Below are 21,526 nucleotides of genomic sequence, written 5' to 3' on the forward strand. Positions count from 1 at the left end.
ACCCCGTTGTGTCCTGTCTCTGCATCTGTTGTACCCGAAATGGAACTTGAGTGGGAGAGCTCACCCACAGAATGTGTGGACTTTGCTCTCCCAGGTGGGTTTTGTGCAAACTGCCAGCCCTGTTGTGCACAGTGCTCTCCCTGTGCACTTGCCGCCACCATGAGTGCCGCGCTGCTCGCGCTGTCCCCATGGCTGGGAGCTGATGGTCAGCATCTTGAGCCGCACCCCTTACCTGCCGGAAGGTGTCTGTGGTGAGGCCAGTGCTTATGAGGTAGCTGGTGCTTCACTATTGGGCGCTGCTGTGGGGGCTCAGCCCCCCTTCCACCCCCTGCCCACTGGCTGGCCACTTGGTCAACATTTTCAACCACCTGGGCCCGTGGCTGTGAAAAAGGGGGGGAGAAACTGTCAAACTCCTAAAATGGAGCTCTATGGGGTATGTCACAATTTTAGTTGGCATAACCTTATGCCGGGAGGAGTGGGCATTCCTGGCCTGAAAACTTTCAGCAAGCTGACTGATGTCAGCCCCGTCCTCAGAAACATCCCCTTTTGTCCCGACGTGGGCCCCTGCACTGGAGATACACCAGCACGGAGGGTGGCCTGGCACTCAGCTGTGTGGCTCCCAGGTGCTGGCATGCGTGCCACCCAGGTTAAATGGGCACTTACACCTACGCAGGGTCATGGAGCTTTGCCCCCTCCTTCAGGATTGGATGGTAAGGCTGCAATCCTACAGAACTCTCAGTTACAAAAACAGCATTGCACAATTTCTAATAACCAGGTTAACTGGAAAATGAAGTATTTAAAAACAAATGTGGAAGATTAATAAATCCCATTGCTTTAAGCATTTTCACGTGAAATCATTGGCTAGCACAAGCAATCTTTGTCTGTATTGTGTTCACTGGTAGCTTTAAAAAAGCTTGTACAGTGGAGAGGTATAACATACTTTCGTCTTGAAAAGTCAAACTGTATTTGTTTGTTTTTAAATTAATAAAATCCTTTATGATTGTAATAAGCTTCTGCTTGTAATAAACGTCTGCTTCACAAAAACATTATAAACTTAACTGATGTCCTACTCATTTTTATATTGTTTGGAGGAGGTATGACGACAACACTCAAATCTACTTGTCAACAGACTAAGGTGAGACAATGACTATTCCAAAAAATGTTGGAAGACAGCAATAAGCTGTGTGAAGGTCAATAAACTTACATTTAATTGTACAAACAGCCAACCTGTGGCGGATGGTGTTATACTGCCTCTGAAGGAGCTAGTTCACAGCTGGGATGCTATTAGATCTGTGTCTACACATGGAAGCACAGGTCCCCTATGTGGCATGTACTTCCTTTCATCAGTGTTGGCTGGGGCACCAGCTAACAGCTACAATGACTGTTGTTTTCTGAGAGTAACCAGTTCTAGGACATTATGAACTCGCAGGACATTCCAGGAACAATCCTAAGCAGGTCTGTGTGTGTGTGTGTTAAGTGCTGTCAAGTTGCTTCCAACTCATGGCGACCCTATGAATGAAAGTCCTCCAAAATGTCCTGTCTTTGACAGCCTTGTTCAGATCTTGCAAACTGAAGGCTGTGGCTTCCTTTATTGAGAAAGCAGGTCTACTCAGAAGTGCTGTTTTAGTCAAAGGTTCTAAAGACTAATATAACATTTGATGTTGCTGAAAATTTTATCAATTTAGATCTCATTTGTCACCAAAGTTTTCTCTGCCAGTATATTTTAAATTTGCATAGCAAAGCTGGGAAGATGGTAAAATTAGTAGTCCAACAGAACCTTAAAAATGAATAAAATTTATTCTGCATAAACCATTGTGAGTCAAGTCTTATTTCATCACATGCATGGAGCACCCATTCAAAGCAGCTAAGAAGATTGTGTTGTACGTCAATTACTTCTGTAATTAAGGGTGCTTCACACAGAAACGTCACAAGTCAGTGCCTCTTGCATTTCATTTTGGCCTTGCTGTTTAGTTATTATTTCTCTCTGTGCTCATTACGTATGTATCAAGTACATCTAAATAATTTTGTCCTCTTCTGCCAATCTAATACATCCCTATGCAGTTACCACAGTCTAAATCCATTAAAATCAGGATAGCAGTGTAAACATGTCAGCAAGGTGCTATAAGACTCTTTTACTCTTCCTTAAAATAGAGATCTTTCTGCACAACTATACTTAAATCCTAAATTAGGGATGTAGAAGGCCAAATAGCAAGTTAACCTCGTCTTTTTGTCACTACAGTATACGGAGAGGCCACATAACGTTAATGTATTAAAAAAGAATTGCAACAGTGTAAAAAAACAAAATAATCCTCCTCCGCTTAAACCTACACGTCCAAGAAGCGTTTACATCTCTTCCCACGTTCAAACGACTTGCCAGTATCCTTCCGCATATAGTTTCTCAAAAAGCCCCCACGTAGAAACAAATGTCCCCACACGCCCGGAAGTACTTGCTAATTTACCCCTTTGCGTTTCCAGGTCATTCATTCACCGCGGCCCAGTCAGAATCAAACACGAACAAGGTTTCACAGTCGCCCTCCAAAACGCATGCGCTGCAGCCGCTCTAGGACGGGCGTGTCTTGCAAATGCCACGTTCCCACGGAGAGAGGTGAAACGACGGAAGGAGGGGGCGAATGGGCTTTCGTTGAAGCTTACCCAATCAGAAGCACTTGTGCAGAGGTCTGAGAACAGGAGCCATCCAATCAGAGGCGGCAATGCGATCCGGCTGGCCAATCGAAGACGGCGGGTCATGAGAGCGCCAGCAGGCCTGTTCGGAAATGGCAGGGAGGATGACGTGACCTTTCGGGCGACCAATCAAAGCTTTCGGGCGGGGTTAGGTCCTGCGCCAGAGCAACGAGAGCGGAAAGGCCAGGCGACCGGGCGTCACCAATGAGCGGAAGCTGGAGCGGGAGAGGGCGGGTTTATAAGCCGGGGGGCGGGCGCGCAGGGCCCTCTCTTGCTGTGCTGTTCCGTCGCCCCGTCCCTTCGCCTGCCATCCTGCCCGCCGTCCTTTGTGCCGCCATGAAGGCCGCCGCGCTCTGGTCTCCGCTGCTCTGTGTGCTGCTGCTGGGTCGCGTCTCCGCCGACGGGGAGGTGGAGGACGAGGAGGGCGTGCTGGTGCTGAAGGGGGCCAACTTCGACCGGGCGCTGGAGCAGTTCCCGCATCTCCTGGTGGAGTTCTGTGAGTGGAGGCGTCGCAGGGCAATGCAGGGGGAGCCGGCGGTCGGGGAGGGAGAGGCACCCTGGAGGGCCCGGAAGGATGCTTCAGTGCGGGAGGGAGGCCGCGGGGCTGCAGGATCGCTTCTCTCCAAGTTGGGGAGGTTTTTTTCTTACTCTAGGAAGCCATTTCAGATGTTATATTGTGAACATAGGTGGGCCGTTCGCACCTCGAAGGCATCGTCGGACAGAGCATAAAATATGATCCCAAACACTTCCTTTTGAATAAAGCGTCAGGTACCATGAACGAGGACCAACAGATCGTATTAAAGTATCTTGTAACAGCGGCGAGAGTACTTCTGGCATCACTTTGGAAAACTAATAAGATCCCAAAACTTCAGACATGGTTAGACGAGTCCCTAGAATATAAGATCTCAAAACTTCAGACATGGTTAGACGAGTCCCTAGAATATATTACTATGGCACAACTAACAGAATACATGAATGATAATACACGAGAACAGAATCATGAGAGATGGAAATCCTTTTATGAATATATTAAAAGCACCAGACAAAAGAGCTAGTCAAAGCAAATTACTATTATGCTAAGAAAATATGGAAGACGGTATTATAAAGAGGGGTAGAGATTGTTAGATACCAACAAAATGGTATGTAAACAATATTATTTTCCCTATTTTTCCCCTCTGTATATCTACTTATTAATGGGAAAAAAATGCAATAAAAAAACATAGGTGGGCCGTTCACATTAGCTGTTTGCTTGTGGGGATTATCAGCCTTTTGTATTGATTCAGAGAGGGGCTTCCTTGCCGGGGGCGGGGGTTGCACTTGGTTCAATGTGAAGTGTACGTAATGGCTTTTGATAATTACTTGAGAAGCTGCTTTTGTGTGCTCAAAGTATTTACTATCTTACCCTGTTATTTCCGCTTGTGGTAGTTGTGGGTGGACAGTAGGTTGGATATAAGGCATGGTAGCCTGCTGCAGGCGTGAGTATGAGTCAGGTAAACTAGTCTGTGTAAGGTATAGGAAAGCGTTTCAGGTGTAACATGCCATACCTGCTTCTGCTGTAAAAATGCAGGCACTACTACTGGAAAGGGTGTGCCACTGAGCCGTGGGAGCAGCTGTATAAAGGAGGCCTTCCTTGATAGAGCTCTGCATGTCGGATGCCAATCAAACTGTGGGAAAGTATTGGATGAAATATTTTATCCACTCCACTGGTGGGGTATTGTACTAGAGGTAATATGTTCACAGCATGATATGCTCAGGGTATGGTTAAATGGCCACATGATGTAGCAGCTGTGCTGAAGGTAAGTAGGCATGGGCCTGGTCAACATGAAAAAATTTCTGTGAGACCCTAAGGAAACCACCTTGAGTTCTATGGCGGAAGATAGGTGAAATATCAATGTATTCAATAAAAATGACCTTGTATGTGTTTTCAAGGGGTACCCAGAGTGAAGTTGACTTGTAGTGGCTAGGGAAGTACTCTTGTTTCCTAGTTGCATAAAAACAAAAAAAAGTTGTAAAGTTCTACACTCCTGTTTCTTTTATATAGTGGAGTAGAGTGGATAATCTGTATTAATTCCAATCTTCTTTCTGCTGTAGAACATCTTGTTGAGGTGCTCTCATTTCTCCCATAGGTCACAGGTACTAAGCTTTGTATTTATCAGGTTCCTCTAGATTCTTTGGTATTAAAAGGGCACAAATTTGGTCAGTATGCTTTCCTAGATCTCCTAGAATATCATGTTTCTGGCGCTAAAGGCTGTGTTTCCTCTTTGGTGCAGAGGTGTGCATCTTCCTTAGAGCACCAGTGAAGGGGTGAAGTTAATACATTTAGTGATGTGTGTGCGTGCCTGGGTATTGTACTACAGTGGTGGAAGGTGATGCTTTCTTGGCTGTAAAGGCACTAGCTTTCCTTCTGCTTGAACATTCTGCATTGGGATGTTTGAACTTGTTGCATATCTGTGGGTTGAAAAAGTGGAAGACAGTATAGTGACTGTTTGGATACTCATTATTTTCAGATGCACCCTGGTGTGGTCATTGTAAAGCTCTGGCTCCAGAGTATGTGAAGGCAGCAGCAAAGCTAAAATCTGAAGGCTCTGAAATCAGACTGGCAAAGGTAGATGCCACAGAAGAGTCAGATCTTGCCCAGCAATTTGGAGTTCGAGGCTACCCTACAATCAAATTTTTCAAGAATGGAGATAAATCTTCACCCAAAGAGTACACAGGTGAGTCAATGGCCAGAGGAAGAACACTGGTAATGGAGGACTGAAGCCTGTGAATAAATGTAAAGGTGGAAGATATAACCTTAAGCCCCTGCAGTTGATTATCGTATTCTGTATCTTCAGATACAAGATGACATTCCTTGGTGTTGGAACAGCTAAAATATTGGTCTGTATTTGTCTGAGTGTTCAGACCATTTGTGGCTTTTTAACTGCTTATTTCTATTGGTGATTTTGTTCAGAAAGTCTTAAATATAGCCCCTTTCAAGTCTGGGCAGTAATTTCTTTCCATAGTGAACTTCAAGCTTCTATCCTATAAAGTTGTCTAGTATTTGATCTCTTAATGTTTGCATTTCTCAGTGCTTCTCTGGCATTTCTCCACCGCTCTGCCTATTCTTAGTATAGATTGTGTCCCTCTAGCCATCAAGCCCCTGGACGGCTCTTTGCAATTCTCAAAATCTATATCTTCATTGTTTCTTTGCTGAGTTTCTTTGCCTGAGTATCTACAGCCTTTAGGAAAAATATGGCCACATCTGTTTGAAATTGACACTCTTCTAACAATTTTATTTGTAATGTGGCATAGAAAGCAGCCTGCCATGTTCTTCTGGAAGAAGCAGAGGGCAATGACTGCACCTACATGCAATGAGCTAAGAAGTCCACCTCAGGGTCTCTGATGGTCTTTGTTCTGTGGGGGTGCCTTAGGTCAGCTGTAATTTGTCAGCAGAAAAAATGCAGCAGATGCTTGGGAAGTTAGACACTGTCCCCACTGAAGAGGCAAAGGAAAACCTTTGAAGTAGGAACATGGCACCAGGAATTTTCTGGTTTTCATCTGTTTCCTCACAAGCTGTTAGGCAAACTGTCACTTGTCTTGAGATATGCATGGAGTCTGGAGTTCCTGCAAAGTGTATACTATATATTTAGCGTGGTTTATTCCTAAACCTGTCTCTTCCTCCTCGGTTACCTCAACACTATTTTATTGTATTGCAGCCTGAGCTTCTGCATAATTTCAGGGCTGCTGGGATAGTGGGGCTTGCTCCCATGTAAACATGCACAAGGATTGGAGCCTTAGACTGTTATGCTGTTGAACAGTTAAAATTTAATTTTTGGTTTCTAAATAGTATATTGGCTTTACATAAAATTGTAATAGTGGTAATTTGGATCTTTATGGCATTGTACTTGAATATATCCCTGTCTTGAGTCCATACAGTGAGTGGAAAGTCAGATTTCGTGTGGTGTTATAAAGACTGAATGAGAAGGTTTGTGATGCATAGTCTTCTGTTGCTTGTATAAACCTTTAAAAACCTAAAGACATACATCACTGGGAAAAAAGGTTGTATTTTTGCATCTGTCAAAGGTAGTCTTTAGAATTCAAGCATAGCTGCAGGAACTGGATGTACTCTGAGCATACTTTCTCTTGCAGGTAGAGAGCAGCAGCTCAGTGAAGCTTATTGGCAGTGATGGAGTTCATTGGAACACTTGAATAATGTTAAACTTGTGAAAGGTTTTTAATAGCACAAGAACTAACAGCTTTGGATGAGCAAATATGTTTTATGACCTTGAAGAGATAGAGTACAATCAGCTGCTATAACAATTAGGCAAGGGAAGGCTTCCAATTTACATGCTCATAAATTTTATCTTGGCTTACAGTGCAATCCTAAATAGTTACACCCATCAAAGTTCACTGAAATGAATTTAAATGGGTGCAACTCTGTTTAGGATTGCATTGCTACAAATGCAGTGCGGTGTAAAAAATCTACTCTCAGCATCCAGATTGCTTCAGATGCTCCCTGGATGAGGAAGCTCAAGTGTATAATCATGGGAAGTCCAGCCACAGCTGCCCTTAAGCTTTGAAGTGAACAGCCAAACCACTGCCCCATTTCGCTGGAGTGAAGCTAATTTTTAGATGATTAGAGATTAGAGGTAGGGAGCATAGCCCCTCTTCCTCTCATCTGCTGCCTGAAGCAGCTTTGTGCTGATGTTGAAAGCCATCCCTGAGTTAAGGTGATTTAAGTACCTGGGACAATCGAAAAGGATGCTGAGTTTTAAAAATGGCCAGGTGAACAATGTGAGTTGTGCTATGCTCAGATTCTGAAACTTGACATAACGACCTTCATAACAGAGACTAGTCCAGAGATTCTCTAGGTGTTTTCTTTTTTGAGGGGGGTGCGTCTTGCTACTGAAAAAATACCAGGTTGCTGATAAAACATGTCCAGTAGAACTACTGATGATGCCAAAGAGCTCTTAAACTGTAAAGAACTGATAATACAGGATCATGAGCAAGAACACATTGTTATATGCAGGTGGATATCTCTGTTCTTGTATTCAACAGTGAACCCTTTGCCTGTCAGTGTGGTGAGTGCTACAAGTTAATAAGGCTGTCTAGTTGTAACTTGTCTCTTTGGGCCATGATCTTTCCTACGTTTGGAGCCCAAGTTACCTTGACTGACCAGAGAGGGAACACTAGATGTTTATATGGCAGATTTGTTTACCCTCCATTTCCTGCACTAGTGTGACAAGGAAGAAAATGGTGCTCTTGTCTGTGTGAAGGTTTTTCTACATGCAGGTACCATTTGTACATGGTGAATGATTGTGTCCTGTCTCTGCTCGGTGGAACATACAGTTTGGGTTCTTGTAAACAGGCCTCAACCCAGTTACTGATTAAGAATTTCTTGTACTGATTATGCAAAGTAAATGGTTTATGAGGACTTCAGTGTTTCTCCGGAGCTGTTGGATAAAACAGGAGAACCTTGAGTGAATAAAAAACACAGGCTTAATGTTGGAGTGCTTTCACTGTTCTTGAATCCAAGGGCTCAGGCAAGAGAGCCTGAGTCAAGCTTGCTTCTTTTTTCCTTTGACTCGGCAGTGGAATTGTTTAGTGTCAAAATGCCTCTGGCAGAAGCGCAGCATTGCTGATAAGATGACCAGACACCATTGTCCCAAAGAGATGGGTTTAGGGCACCTTTCTGCTCAGCAGTGCCTTCTGGTGGCTGCTAAGCACCTTGGGAGTCCCTGGGGTAAGATGGTGGTTTGTAAAATGTGAGCAGTACTCTTGCTCCCCTGTCGGTGCTCATAGCTCATGTGTTCACTCTGCATGAAAGTGGGGGAGAGGCCATAATGTTGTATTTTCTCATTCCTCTTGTGTATAGCTGGCAGGGAAGCAGATGACATTGTGAACTGGTTGAAGAAACGCACAGGCCCTGCTGCCACCACCCTGACCGATGTAGCTGCTGCTGAGGGGCTTGTGGATGGCAGTGAAGTTGCTGTGATTGGATTCTTCAAGGTAGAGTTTGTTTCCTTTTAGGCCTTGTTTGTTGTTCGGGTGCTCGAGCTGGCCTGTCACTACCTGCTCCAGGTAGAATCTCCTGTACTTTTCCATATTCTATCTTGGCTTTTGGTTTTCCAATCTTTGGATGTGGAAGATGCAGGAAATTGAGGCATAGTGTACTATTTGGCATTTTAAAAAAACTCCTTTTTCTCCATTAGGATGCAGAGTCTGATGCTGCCAAACAGTTCTTGTTGACAGCAGAGACCATTGATGACATTCCTTTCGGGATCTCTTCCAGCAGTGAGGTCTTTGCCAAATACCAGTTTAGCAAAGATGGCGTTGCCCTTTTTAAGAAGGTGAGTGACTGAAGCAATGACGCTGTGCCTTAAGTATTTGGCAGCAGTCTATCAAACTAACATTGTTGTTTACCCTAATATGTCTTCCTGCTTTTTGTCAAAGCTTGACACATTAGTATTGCTATAAAAGGAGCATGATTTTGTTGGCTAGAGGTAGAAGTTAAGGTGTTTGGACTGGGTCTGAGCAGCAGACACCAAGATAAGTTGTCTGAGCACAAGCTGACCTCCTGGAAGTTTCTTTCCTGTGTTCTGTGAACATAGAGTTCAGACTGTAGACCCCCTACCTGCTGCTTCCAATAAGCCTTCCTGGTAAAGTGCTTCCAACAATTACTGAGCCATTGAGAGAGGATGCCTGCTTTACCTTGGGCTTTCTGTAGGAGATTGACAGCATTGGTGATTAGGTGGCAGAGAAGCTGTCTGTTCTCTTGCTGGGCTGCCTTTGCCATTCTGCTCTTTTTTAGAGTTATGACCATTTAACAAGGTTTGCCCTTTCCACCCTTCCAAGCTTAATGGTGAAAACCAAAGCACTAGAGGGCTTGTGAAAGCAGAACTGGAAGAAGCTGCCTGATAACCTAGTCAGCAAGTTGTCATAGTTGACTGGCCTGTTCAAGTGGCAGAACCAGAATAGAGGAAGTAGTATATATCAGCCTTTTATGCCATTAAAGCTTGTATATTAAATAAGGCAAAACATACTTTTGGGGTCTGAAGACTGTCAGTGACTCCTTATGAAGTACACAAAGTCAGGCTCAAGAATTTGGCCCACGTGCATTTTGATATTTATGTTATCGAAGGGCCAAATTTCCAGGGGCGCACAGAATGGGGCTTGGGAAGATCTTAATTGGTGCTAGTCATAGTCACCTGCTGTTGTAAACATCACCATCATTTGTACCCTAAAACCCTGAAGGGAAAACTCCTTCTCCAGCTAACAATTCTTGTGAGGACTTTCTTCAGGTAGTTGTACACTCCCACAAGTAACCTAGGCAATATCTGTTTTCAATCTGGCTATGATTTGTTAAAAAGATTATCTCAACAAGAGTAGTAGCCCCATCTTTATGATCAAATTTGGCTGCGTTAACAAGTTGCTAGACTCAGAGCTAAGCAAATCAACATCTGTTTGAGAGGCTTGCAATTTCCCAGAATTGTTTTTCTTGTCTGCTGCTGTGTGCCCGAGCTGCAAAGCTTTCTGGTCCGTGAGTTCTTGACATACTTGGGCTATTAGAGAGGGCCTCCAAAATAGGCTGAACTCTGGTCAGGAAGAAGAAGCTTTGTTGGATGTCCTTCACCTGCCTCACATTCTGTCGCTTAAATTCCATATCTGTGCGACAATAGACCTATAAATATTGCTTGACCTGTCTCAAAGTGAACAAGTAAAGCATGATAATTAAGATTGTTTAAGACCAATCTGGCATGCATACTTTTCATAATTGTGTTCTGGTCAGTCATTACTTTGGGTGTATAAAGCAATTCACTTTTCTTCAATGACTGAGGAAAACTCACATCCAAGAATCCTTTTCTGGCTCTTTTGAGTCCTTGAATTGTTAATAGGCTGCCACGTTTAGCTGCCTAAAATAGAATTTTCCTGAGAAGCAGGAATCCTAATTCAAAACCCATATATGGGATTTTAAATGTTTGTTTTCTGTAACCTTGATACTCTGTTCCTGGATACTGCCACTTTGCTTTTGTTCTGATTGGGGGCAAAATGTTAAGGATACTGTAAGTGCTTTGTGTGTTTTCTGTTCCATCCAAGTGGGAGACATTGACATAGACTTTAGTGCTAATATAAGGTTATGGTATTTAAATAGGGGGACTTTGCTACTTTTCTAATTGCTGGGTGGGTGGGATTATGGCTGGGTGATAGAGGGACTAAAAAAGTACATGGCTGTGACACCAATATGCAAGTGCCTGTTGCCTCTTAAAGCCAGTCTACAGACAGGGTGAGTAGGGCCAGCTTAAATATATTTTGCAGGCCAATAAAATACATTTCTTGAGCACTTAAGAGAATGCATGTAAAATGGTGCATTTTACAGAAAGAGGCAGAATCTTTGAACATCTGAGCTGAAAGCATTCAGTCCCGGATAAGGTTACGCAAGACCTAGACAGATTCTTGAAAACTTGCACTGTAAACTGTTTTAAATTTTTGAGTTGTCTAGATGTTATATTCTTGAGCATTCTAGCAAATCTCAAAGGCAGGTTGAATTTACAATAATATGTGATACAGCTCAAGTGTTCATCGGTTTTCATATACACTATTCTTGGTAGTCCCACAGATGGTATTACAGATGTGGGATTGCCTATAAAAGCAGTGCCTTGCATAAGACCACCTGTTGAGTTCAGGCAAGAGATTTGAACTAGGGACTTCCGGCTAATGGTCTTAGTCATTGCATTGCAATAGCATGGCATATTTTTGTTGTCTCCTTGTTCACTTCATAAACAGTTTCAGATTGTCCGGAGGTAGGTCAGCATTTGACGTGCCTGGGAAGTTGCCATCTGTACACCGTGTTGCTAGGGAGGGGGATCAGAGGAGTCCCTCGCTTGTGTCTCATAGTGGTTAACCTTGATGCTCCAGTTTCCTCCTCCATACAGTGCCAGGAAAGGCTCTGAAAGCCTGGGCAGAAATATTGTTGCTGCTCTAGAAACTTATTCCTGGCGTTGGTGTTACAATGTGCCCTCGAGCAACTGTTCCTGTGTCACTAACAATAGCCCTGCAGGGATATGTTGCCCTCTGAGTAAACTGCTATTTATTTAGTGGTTTCATGGTGTGTACTGCTGCCTTGGACAGAGGCTCCTTTTTAATGACTTTGTTGATCAGATAAGTGTGTGCTTCCAGCACAACTGGTTGTCTTCCAGGTATGACTCTGGGACTTGCGGCAGCTTCCCATTAGTTTGCTAAGGGCTATTCCAGATTGTAGGGGGAGAAGAGTATGTGTAGCCTTAGCAGTTTGTGCCAAGCTGCCTTCTAGTTGCTTCTCTGTTTACTCCCATGGAACCTTGGATCTCACTTGCTTGTAAGATGAGAGCTTTGGTCTAGAATTTGCCCTGGATTTTAAATTCAGAATTCTGAGCCTTGCCTGCAACGTCGACTTGAAACGGGCACCTTTGGGTGGTGTATAAGGGTAGGGAATCTTTGTAACCCTGTTCTCAGAACTGTGTGTGTTCCATCCTGTAAACCTCTTAAATTTCTACATCAAGCATAGCTGAGTTTTGTATCGCTTAATGAAATCGGGCTGCTGCATTTAATTTCCTGTTACTTTACATCTTTCTGTGAAATTGTAGGAAGAGGCACAGAACTATGCAGACTACTTAATCTTTGAGACTTCAGCAGATGCTGCTCATACACTTGCATCATTCTAGCTATAAAGGCTATAAACCTAAATAAGTTCATATTCTTGGCAGGCTGAAGCGTGTGCCGTGTGCTGCAGGATTGTAGAATATGCCAAATTTAGGAGTAAACATATTAAGTAGGCAGAGACTGAACTGTACATCTGTGGAACTGATTACATTTGTGGAACTGATTAACTTTGTCTTATGTTAAATGGTCCTTTATTTCTCCCCCGCCCCCTTAGTTTGATGAAGGCCGTAACAACTTTGATGGAGAGATAACAAAAGAGAACCTGCTGAACTTCATCAAATCAAACCAGCTGCCTTTGGTCATTGAATTCACTGAGCAGGTACGGAAGTAGCTCCACAGGCTGACCATGCACGATTCGTGTGGAACTGGGTTAATGATGCAATCTTGGGGGAGTCTGCTGGGAATCCCCTGGGAATGGAGAATACTAGGAGTCAACTTGCAGTGTACATATAGTGAACTGGCAAAGGGGGAAGGTTGTGCAGAAAAGTAAGAGCCTGTTGACGTCCTTATGGCTAGCAGTTGTGAATTTTCTTCCAGACTGCACCAAAAATTTTTGGAGGCGAGATCAAGACCCACATCCTCTTGTTCCTGCCCAAGAGTGTTACAGACTACCAGGGGAAATTGGACAACTTCAAGACGGCAGCTGAAAGCTTCAAAGGGAAGGTAAGAAGCGACTGTTACATTTTTTTCTTGCTCCTACATAGTGAACACTGCCTTTGTGTTATGAAATCACATCACTCCCATCTGTTTGCACATTGTCAGAGATAGCATGGGCTGGAATCATATGACTACAGTTTCTGTTTTTAGCATAAATTAGATGTTTCTCAAATAGCACTGACTACTTTAGCATGCACATAACGCCATTAGTTGAGTCCATCACCTTAACAATAAGGTACATTAAGTGTGAAAGTTGGACAACGAAGGAAGCTGACAGGAAGAAAGTTGATTGATTTGAAGTGTGGTGTTGCAGGAGAGTTTTATGGATATTGTGGACTGTCAAAAAGACAATTATGTGGTTCTGTATCAGATCAAACCTGAACTTTCCTAGAAGCTAAAATGACTAAAATGAGGTGATCGTACTTTCTTCACATTATGAGAAGGTAAGAGTCACTAGAAAAGACAATAATGCTAGGGAAAGTTGAAGGCAGCAGGAAAAGAGGAAGACCCAACATGAAATGGATTGACTCAGTTCAGGAAGTCATGGCCCCTCAGTTTGCAAGGCTGTTAAGGATAGGATGGGAGTTTTTTGCCGTCAAGTCACATCTGGCTTATGGCGACCCCTGGTGGGGTTTTCAAGGCAAGAGTTGTTCAGAAGTAGTTTTCCATTGCCTGCCTCTGCGTCATGACCCTGAAATTCCTTGGAGGTCTCCCATCCAAATACTTGCCAAGGTAGACCCTGCTTAGCTTCTGAGATCTGACGAGATCAGGCTAACCTGGGCTATGGTGATCATTAATTCATAGGATTGCCATAAGTCAGACATGACTTGATGGCGCTTAACATGCACACATACACATATATTAAGTGATATAAGTTACATAGTTAGCAAGCCTGGAAACAGTCAATGTGTTGACCAGTATGAAACCCAAGGAAAGTGTGTGTGTGTGTGTGTGTGTGGGGAATAACGTACAATTTATGAGAGCAATTCAGTAGAGTTTCTGCTGCCCAACATCCATCGGTTTAATTGCCTGCTTTGACTCTCCTCCCCAAAGATCCTGTTCATCTTCATAGACAGTGACCACAGTGACAACCAGAGGATCCTGGAGTTCTTTGGCCTCAAGAAAGAGGAATGCCCTGCCATACGTCTCATTACCCTGGAGGAAGAAATGACCAAGTACAAGCCAGAATCGGATGAGCTGACGCCAGAGAATATCAGGGACTTCTGCAACAAGTTCCTGGAGGGCAAAGTGAAGGTAATGGTGTCGAACGTGGCTTTTGGGCCGGCACCCGAGTAAGGTGATCCCAGCAGCAAGACTGGCGTGGAACTTGAGAGCCGTCACATGGCTCTAAAGCCTTTCAAGTTGGCTTTGCAGCACACCCCAACAGCGCAGCATTAGAGCTTCATGCTGAGAAACCCAAAGGGCAAAGCCAGCAGGGCACAGGGCCAGTATGTAAATAGCCCTAATGTGCTGATAAAGTACGCTCAATAAATCTGGGAGCTGCTCATAGAGCTGACAGTGTGCACGCCCAAGAACTAGTTTTGTCTTACTGGCACAGTGGGGGAGGCACTCCTCTGTCCCCCCCCCCCTACAATTGCACAAGTGCCTGGGGACCTTCCATCTTAATCTGGCGGTGAAAGCTGCTGTGCAGAGCCAGCTTCTGTGTCTGTTCAGCCCTGTTCCTGGGATGATTCTGAGCTCTGCCTTACTGTTCTGTCATTCCTGTCCCACTCTATAGAACTGACACAGCCTCCACTTTAATTCTTGGGTGGTGGGCACTGAAGAAATCAGCAGGCAATGCAGAATTTTTAATATGACCTTTCTGAATAAAGAAACATGAAAACACAGGGAAGAAAAAGCAGACATCTATTTTAAATTAGCATTGCTGAATAGGGCCTAAGGCTCCACTATAACAGGTGTGAACAGTAGTATAGTCCCAGTGTGGATAAAATAATAAAGACAACTTTTAATGTGTTTTAATTGAGACTTACTCAAGTGATGTGATTCCGGGCCAGCGTCACTCTGAGCAGATGGGCCTGTGGGCCATGTGCAGTTAGGGCCGCTTCACTTTGCAGGAGGTGGTTTTCCATGCTTAACATGGGGGACGTTTAGACTCCCTGCATATAGAAAATTAGGCTACCAGGCAAAGGGTAGAATTCTGACATGTTAGTTCTTCATTGGTTTGGGGAAGTTGGGATTTGCAGTCCCATCTTCACCCATGTGATGCCGTTTCAGAAAACACTGTGTGTGTGTGTTTTTGTAGGTTGCCCTTGCTGACACAACAACTCAAAACTCCTACACTGGAAAAGAATCTTAAGTGGCACATGAATTTAAGATGGTCTCCTCTTTTTCTTGATAGCCCATGTGGGGGGATGGGGGGAACAGGCCTTCCTTTTGGTTAAACAAGGTACATTTGAAGGTGCTTAAAAAACTTTCTTCTATCCTTTGGAAACAGGATTCCTGGTTTTTTGTTAAAGTAGGGTTGAGCAGTTATTAGTAATTCAGGAGTACCTAAGTATGATTAGATAGCGGAACAGTTACCTGGAAAGATGCTTTCCTTGTTCCTTGGAGCAAGCACTGTTCTGATGAAATTACATTTTAAAAGCTTGAAAGTTTTCTCCCCTTTCCCCCCAATTAAAATCAAGAAACTGATTTGGTACTTGCAGTCATCTCCTTGGCTCCCTGTACACCTTATGCATATCTTCACTTAACAGTGTTAAGCTGAACCATGGCAACTTTACACAGATCAGACTTGCATCTTTTGTACAGCAGCTCAGACACGTACAGGTTACAGGGTGGGGTGGGGTTGACCTTGAAGGAGGAAATCTATATTAGTCACCCTTTTTATAGTCTGGCTTGTCAGTTGCTGTCTTAGGACAGTGGTGGAAGGAGGTTTTACTCATCACATTTTATGCTGTTGCTTTCATGCTGGTTCTTGTGGTTGTGTGTTTCAGCCCCACCTGATGAGCCAAGAGATTTCTGAGGACTGGGACAAACAACCTGTCAAAGTTCTGGTTGGGAAGAACTTTGAGGAAGTGGCTTTTGATGAGTCTAAGAATGTCTTTGTTGAATTCTGTAAGTACTTTGGTGGTACACAATGGGTTGGTGTACATTACATAGGAATGTGTGTTTGGATATACCCTATCTGAATATATACCTGAACAATACCCAATATACCTGCAAAATACCAATAAGGTATCTGGAGCAGTATTTGGAGTTCTCAGGAATACCAGTATCTGGATCCTGTATATTTCTGCAAATACTTGGGATCCTGCGCCCCCCCCCCCCCCCCAGGTTTCTAGGGCAATAGGATGAATGGGGGAAGAAGGCCGGCATCTTGCCTGCTTGGGGCCTGGGGAAGACTGTCCACATTCGGAGGGGAAAAAATTGGACCCTTTGGTCCAATTTGTTTGGAACTTGGTATGGACAGGCAGCACGAGGTCCCCTGCAATTGTGGTGTCATTTGGTTGAAACCCCCCCCCCCACGCCCCCCCGGTCATAATGGATCCTAAATAATTCCCAAATCCCAGAAAATCCCCAAGTGGTGTCAGGACAATTGAATACCAGTATTTATTCCCTTTCCAAAATCTGAGTTAAAAATACTCCCTCCCCGCAAGTACACATCCCTTAATACACGCATATGCTCTCGCTGGTTGTCCACAGAGCATATCACATCTCAAATGTTTCTCATCTTGACAGCAAATGGAAATTGGGTGAGGTTCTTTCTGTTGAATTCATGATAAACTGGGTTTTTAACCTTCTGTTTTGCAGATGCTCCCTGGTGCGGCCACTGCAAACAGCTGGCTCCCATATGGGATAAACTGGGAGAGACATACAAGGACCATGAGAATATTGTCGTAGCCAAGATGGACTCAACAGCGAATGAAGTTGAGACAGTCAAGGTCCACAGCTTCCCTACCCTCAAGTTTTTCCCTGCGGGTCCTGAAAGAACGGTAAGCGGGCTCCAGGCTTGACATTGATCTGTGCTTCCATGTTGGAAGGGGAGATAAGAAACTGAGTGCTGCCTCCGAATGGCTTTTTCAGGGGTGTGAGTTGGGCTGAGTTGCAGCGGGAGGCCTTGCGTATTTTACCAGTGCAGCTGATGTAGGGAAGGTTGTTCAGTAGAGGACAACGCTCATGTGCGGGCTATTCTCTCCTCGCAGCGATCACGGGAGTCTAGTGGCTGGCTACACTTCTTCAGCTCCTGTGGGTGAAGGTGAATTTTCCAATCCCTTTTGCTTGGCTGTTCAGAAAGCGAATTCTTCTTCCTCCAGCCCCCAGCTTTCCATTTGAGTGGTAAATGTCTCCTCTGCATTTTTTATAGGTCATAGATTACAATGGTGAGAGGACGCTAGAAGGCTTCAAGAAATTCCTGGAAAGTGGTGGAAAAGATGGCGGTGCAGATGAAGAGGTGAGTATCCAACACTGAGCTATGACTGTTTGGGACTCAGGCATGTATGCGGGTTCTGGGGCGGCGCTCAGATGTGTGGAAGGGAGAATTCCATCCTGTAGAGCTACTTATGTGACAGCAGAGAATGTTGTATGGCCCTGGTTCCATAGCAACTTGTAAATAAAACACAGCTGGTAGCATCCAGAGGGTGGTGGTGGTGGGGTGTTCCTGAATGCCTGCAATTCCCTGTGGACTAACCAGGCCTACCGAATGGACTATAGGGCTCCACTGTCCTCAGACAGTGACTAACACTCAAGAAACATGATTATTTGCATTCCCCTCAGCCTTGACCAACTGTCTGTAGTTCTCGAGGGATGAACCTTCACTGGGCTGGCTCACCCTCCGGGGCCCATCACCAGGTGCGCATGTCCGATTTCCGTGACTCGAGTAGCAGCTTCTGCTTCCAGCTTGTGTAGCGGATGTCACTGTTCTGCTGCTGTTGGCCTCTGTTCCTAGTAGAATTGTTCTGCCACTTCTGGCCTCTCTGGTTACTTTCAAGTTACACTTGAGGTTACCCCTTGACAGGAGTGACAGCTGAACATGGGATGGTTAGGTCTGTGACTTCCCATCGATGATGGGCTCCACTAGTAGCTGGTGACCCACCCCTGGCACTTCTGCATTTTCTTGTAGCCTTGATGCTGAAGTTGTGTATAGCGACTTGATGCTGTTGGATAATGTATGTCATTGGAGTTGAAGATGTGCAGGTTGTTCACCTAGCAATTATTGTTGCTGCCTGCTGGTTAATAGTGTGACCCCCCCTCCTTGCCCCAAGTGGTCTTGATCTGGTCTCTGGCTATGTGGAAACTCAGCCCTCTAATTTCTTGACCCGTATTTTTAGTCTGATCAATCCTTGTGGTTAAAAGTAAACTGTTGGGGCTCAGTGCTTTGTTGGTAGCCAGTTGTACTGTTCTTGTTCATGACAATCTTTTAGGAGCATCTACAATAACGTGATGGAGCACCTGAGTTGCATACAGAGTATCCTGGGTTCAGTCCCTGACATCTCTGGTTAAAGGATCTTGGGTAACTGGTGCCAGGACAGACCATTTTCTGCCTGCAACTGCAGTTGCTGCTAGTTAGAAACAACAGTGCTAAGCTAGGTGAACCTACGCTTTTTAAAGTCTTGATAAAGGGCATAATTCTTATGGAGAACACTTAGCAGTAGAGCTGAGTGAAAATATGGAGATTGAAGTCACACAGCGGTGTGGCCTACGAAACTGTTGGCTCAGTATTTCATGGAAGCAAATATAAATTGAAGGAGATGTGATTTGAACTGACAAAGGAGGGGGTAATGGGCTATACCTTGCTTTTTGCTGGTGTGACCCATGTCCCCAGGGCCTTCTGTCAGTTTGGGAGACAGTGAGTGCTGGCTTAGTATCATTGCCTGCTAAACAAATGGAAGTGTCCTGGGTTTCTTGCAAATGGCTTTATCCCCCTCTTGTGATAAGTAATCAAGTAGGGATGCCCTAGCCAGTTTGCAGTGTCTCTAGCTTGATATGATTGTGCTTGCATATCAAAATACATAAGTGCTGTGAATGGGGTAACGCTATTCTATCAGCTCAAGGTCTGTTCTGTCATTGCTTCAAGATAAGCAGTTGAACAATGGGAGAATGTGTGTTTCTCTTAGTACGCTGGTAGTTAAGGTAATTCACTTGGTACTTTCAGAGCTGATTGAGAAGGCTTAAACAACAGGCAGATCATTAGCTGAGGCCATGCTGGTTAGGAGTGTGAGAATCTTGCTGGCTGCTTGGGCTGCCTTGCTTAAAGATTAACACTGCTGAAGAAGACAGAGCTTGGCTAGCTTTTTAGTACAGATTTGCTGTGGAACAGCCAGTTAGATCTGCAGTATAAAATGCAGCCTTTAAATCTCAAATGACACTAAGAATCTTCACCCGCTTCTGCTTGCATTTATCACCTCATTGGATTAGTGCAGTTCTTGATAGGCAGGGTTTCCCTTGGAATGAACACAAGTGTAGCTTCTGCAGAATAGCCTGTGTACTGCAAACTCTGCAGAATCAGGTAGCATATGGGTGAACTGTGCCCATTATGTTCTGTAGGAGCTACCCTAACTACTGGTTATCTGTTAAAGGTAAAGGATGTAATAATATACGGGGCGGTGAGAGACATGGGACCCAGACACAAGAACAGAGGCCTTTCTTTCAGCCTTGTGTAATTGATAGATGAAGTTCCCCCCCTTTTGGTACCTGATTTAAGGTTGCTGCATCTGATTGTGTTAACATTTAGGGACTCTTACACCTGTCAAGATGTCTCACAAGCCCACTTGGTTACAGAAGCAGCCTGAAGTTTCACTGAAATGTCAGCTTGGTGCATATAATACATTTTAAACACCTGGAGTGTGTGCTGTATACATTTATGTCCAGATATTAGAATTACACCTGCCTTGTTAATTCAAGTGCTTGGAGTCCTGAAGTGTGACTAGAAAGCTGGCTGACCCAATGGTACTACTTTTGTCTTAAGATCTTCTGTTACATGGAAATGTTTGTGTGCTGTGTGATTTTGGTTTCCATTCCCTGTTTTGAGTGGCTTCTGGGAGAGCATGGAATCAATCTTTTCTCTGGCCTGTTTGTGTGTAGGGGGCTCAATCTGCTGGACTAACAAATCTCCAAGCAGCAGCTGTGTGAGTTAGTCTTCTGATAAAGCACAGTGGTGACAGCTGCTGCTCTGGCAGGATCATAAGTCTAAATGGAAGGACAGAGCCTGCTTGGCTCTAGCACTGAGATGACAGAAGCTGGTGGTGACCAACCGTTGTGCTTTTCATTCTACAGGATCTGGAAGATCTAGAAGATATTGAGGAGCCAGAGGTGGAAGGGGAAGAAGAAGATGTGACAGCTCAAAAAGACGAACTGTAAAGAGGAATCCAATCTGACTATCTATCCCCAGACACTGCACTGTGGCTGCCTTCTTATGCAGTCAAGCAAATCCAGAAACCAACTCGAACCAGAAGGCAGATGCTGGCTGGAGAGTTCAAAGAATGGTCTAAAGTAACCCTTCATCCTAACCTGTCAACTGATCTTCTAGTTTACCTTTTGCTTTTTGAAGAGGGATCTGACTTGATAGCCAGCCCTGCTGGGTCTATATTATTTTTTTAAAACACACACACGCACACACTGTGATGTACATTTTCTTTTTCCTAAAGTGTTCTGTGGTCTGGGTAGAAGCAGATTGAAATGCCCCATTGCCTAACTCATTTTGGAGCCTCGCCAGTAATGCCTCCTTAAAGCTTAGTCACACTTTGTCTAATTGTCATATGCTGCTCTCTGCCCAGCAGGGTCTTGGTTATGGTTTCAATTGTCATTATTATTTGGGCTGCCTCAGTTCAGAGGAAACCACTAGGCTGACCATAGTCGGGCCAGTGGAATGTGGAGTGAGTGGGACAGGTGGTCCTCTTAACTCATTGTGTGGTCTCTGTTCCCCTTTATGCTGAATAAGATATATTTCTCTTCCAAAGACCAGGAGACTAACAACTGAGGAAAGAGGGCCTGGCTGCTCACTTTCCTGAAGCAAAATCTAACTCAAGTTGCCCCTGAACAAACACAAGATGTGCTTTCTCAGCATTGCTTTGTACATGGGTTTCACAAGTGTTTACTTGGAAAGGAACCTGTCAAAATGCAACAAAAAGGACACTCAATTACTGGGATTTTGGGAAGGGATCTTGAGAACCAAGGAGTGCTGTGGGGTGAGGGACGGGGGTGGGGATGTTGGCAGAATTTGAATTTACTTGAGCGTCTATGATGCTAAAAAGAATGGAACTCGTTGGCCAAATAAATTTGATTTTAATACTAGCCTTGTATTTGCCTGTATTTATTTGAATCCTGATTGGCTTAAGGAGAACTTCCGAAGCCAGAGACAGAATGCTGAAAAATTGCAACCGACTTGAGGATTTTTCTTTTTGAAATTCTTTTTTGGAATTCAAGCTAACTTTCAACTGTGGCTTGTTCCCAGAAATACCAGGTTTTATATGATGGGACTACAGTCTGAACTTCAATTTGTGTAAATATGTATCCTTGAATGAAATAGCACAGTTTGTACTAAGCTGTTTTA

At 44.2% G+C, this 21,526-nt stretch overlaps 1 protein-coding gene across 1 annotated transcript; it reads left to right on the forward strand.

Annotated features, from left to right (window-relative positions):
- Positions 1-3,004: 3,004 nt before the first annotated feature.
- P4HB (prolyl 4-hydroxylase subunit beta) lies at positions 3,005-21,267 on the forward strand. Its single transcript, XM_056867326.1, has 11 exons — positions 3,005-3,178; positions 5,190-5,396; positions 8,537-8,670; positions 8,874-9,011; positions 12,575-12,679; positions 12,898-13,023; positions 14,071-14,271; positions 15,972-16,092; positions 16,789-16,970; positions 17,342-17,428; positions 20,251-21,267. Exons 1-11 carry the CDS (start codon positions 3,019-3,021, stop codon positions 20,332-20,334), a joined length of 1,545 nt encoding a protein of 514 aa, XP_056723304.1. The 5' UTR covers positions 3,005-3,018; the 3' UTR covers positions 20,335-21,267.
- Positions 21,268-21,526: the final 259 nt, after the last annotated feature.

The sequence above is a fragment of the Euleptes europaea genome, chromosome 1 (genome assembly GCF_029931775.1).
Source record: "Euleptes europaea isolate rEulEur1 chromosome 1, rEulEur1.hap1, whole genome shotgun sequence".
NCBI classification, from domain to species: domain Eukaryota; kingdom Metazoa; phylum Chordata; class Lepidosauria; order Squamata; family Sphaerodactylidae; genus Euleptes; species Euleptes europaea.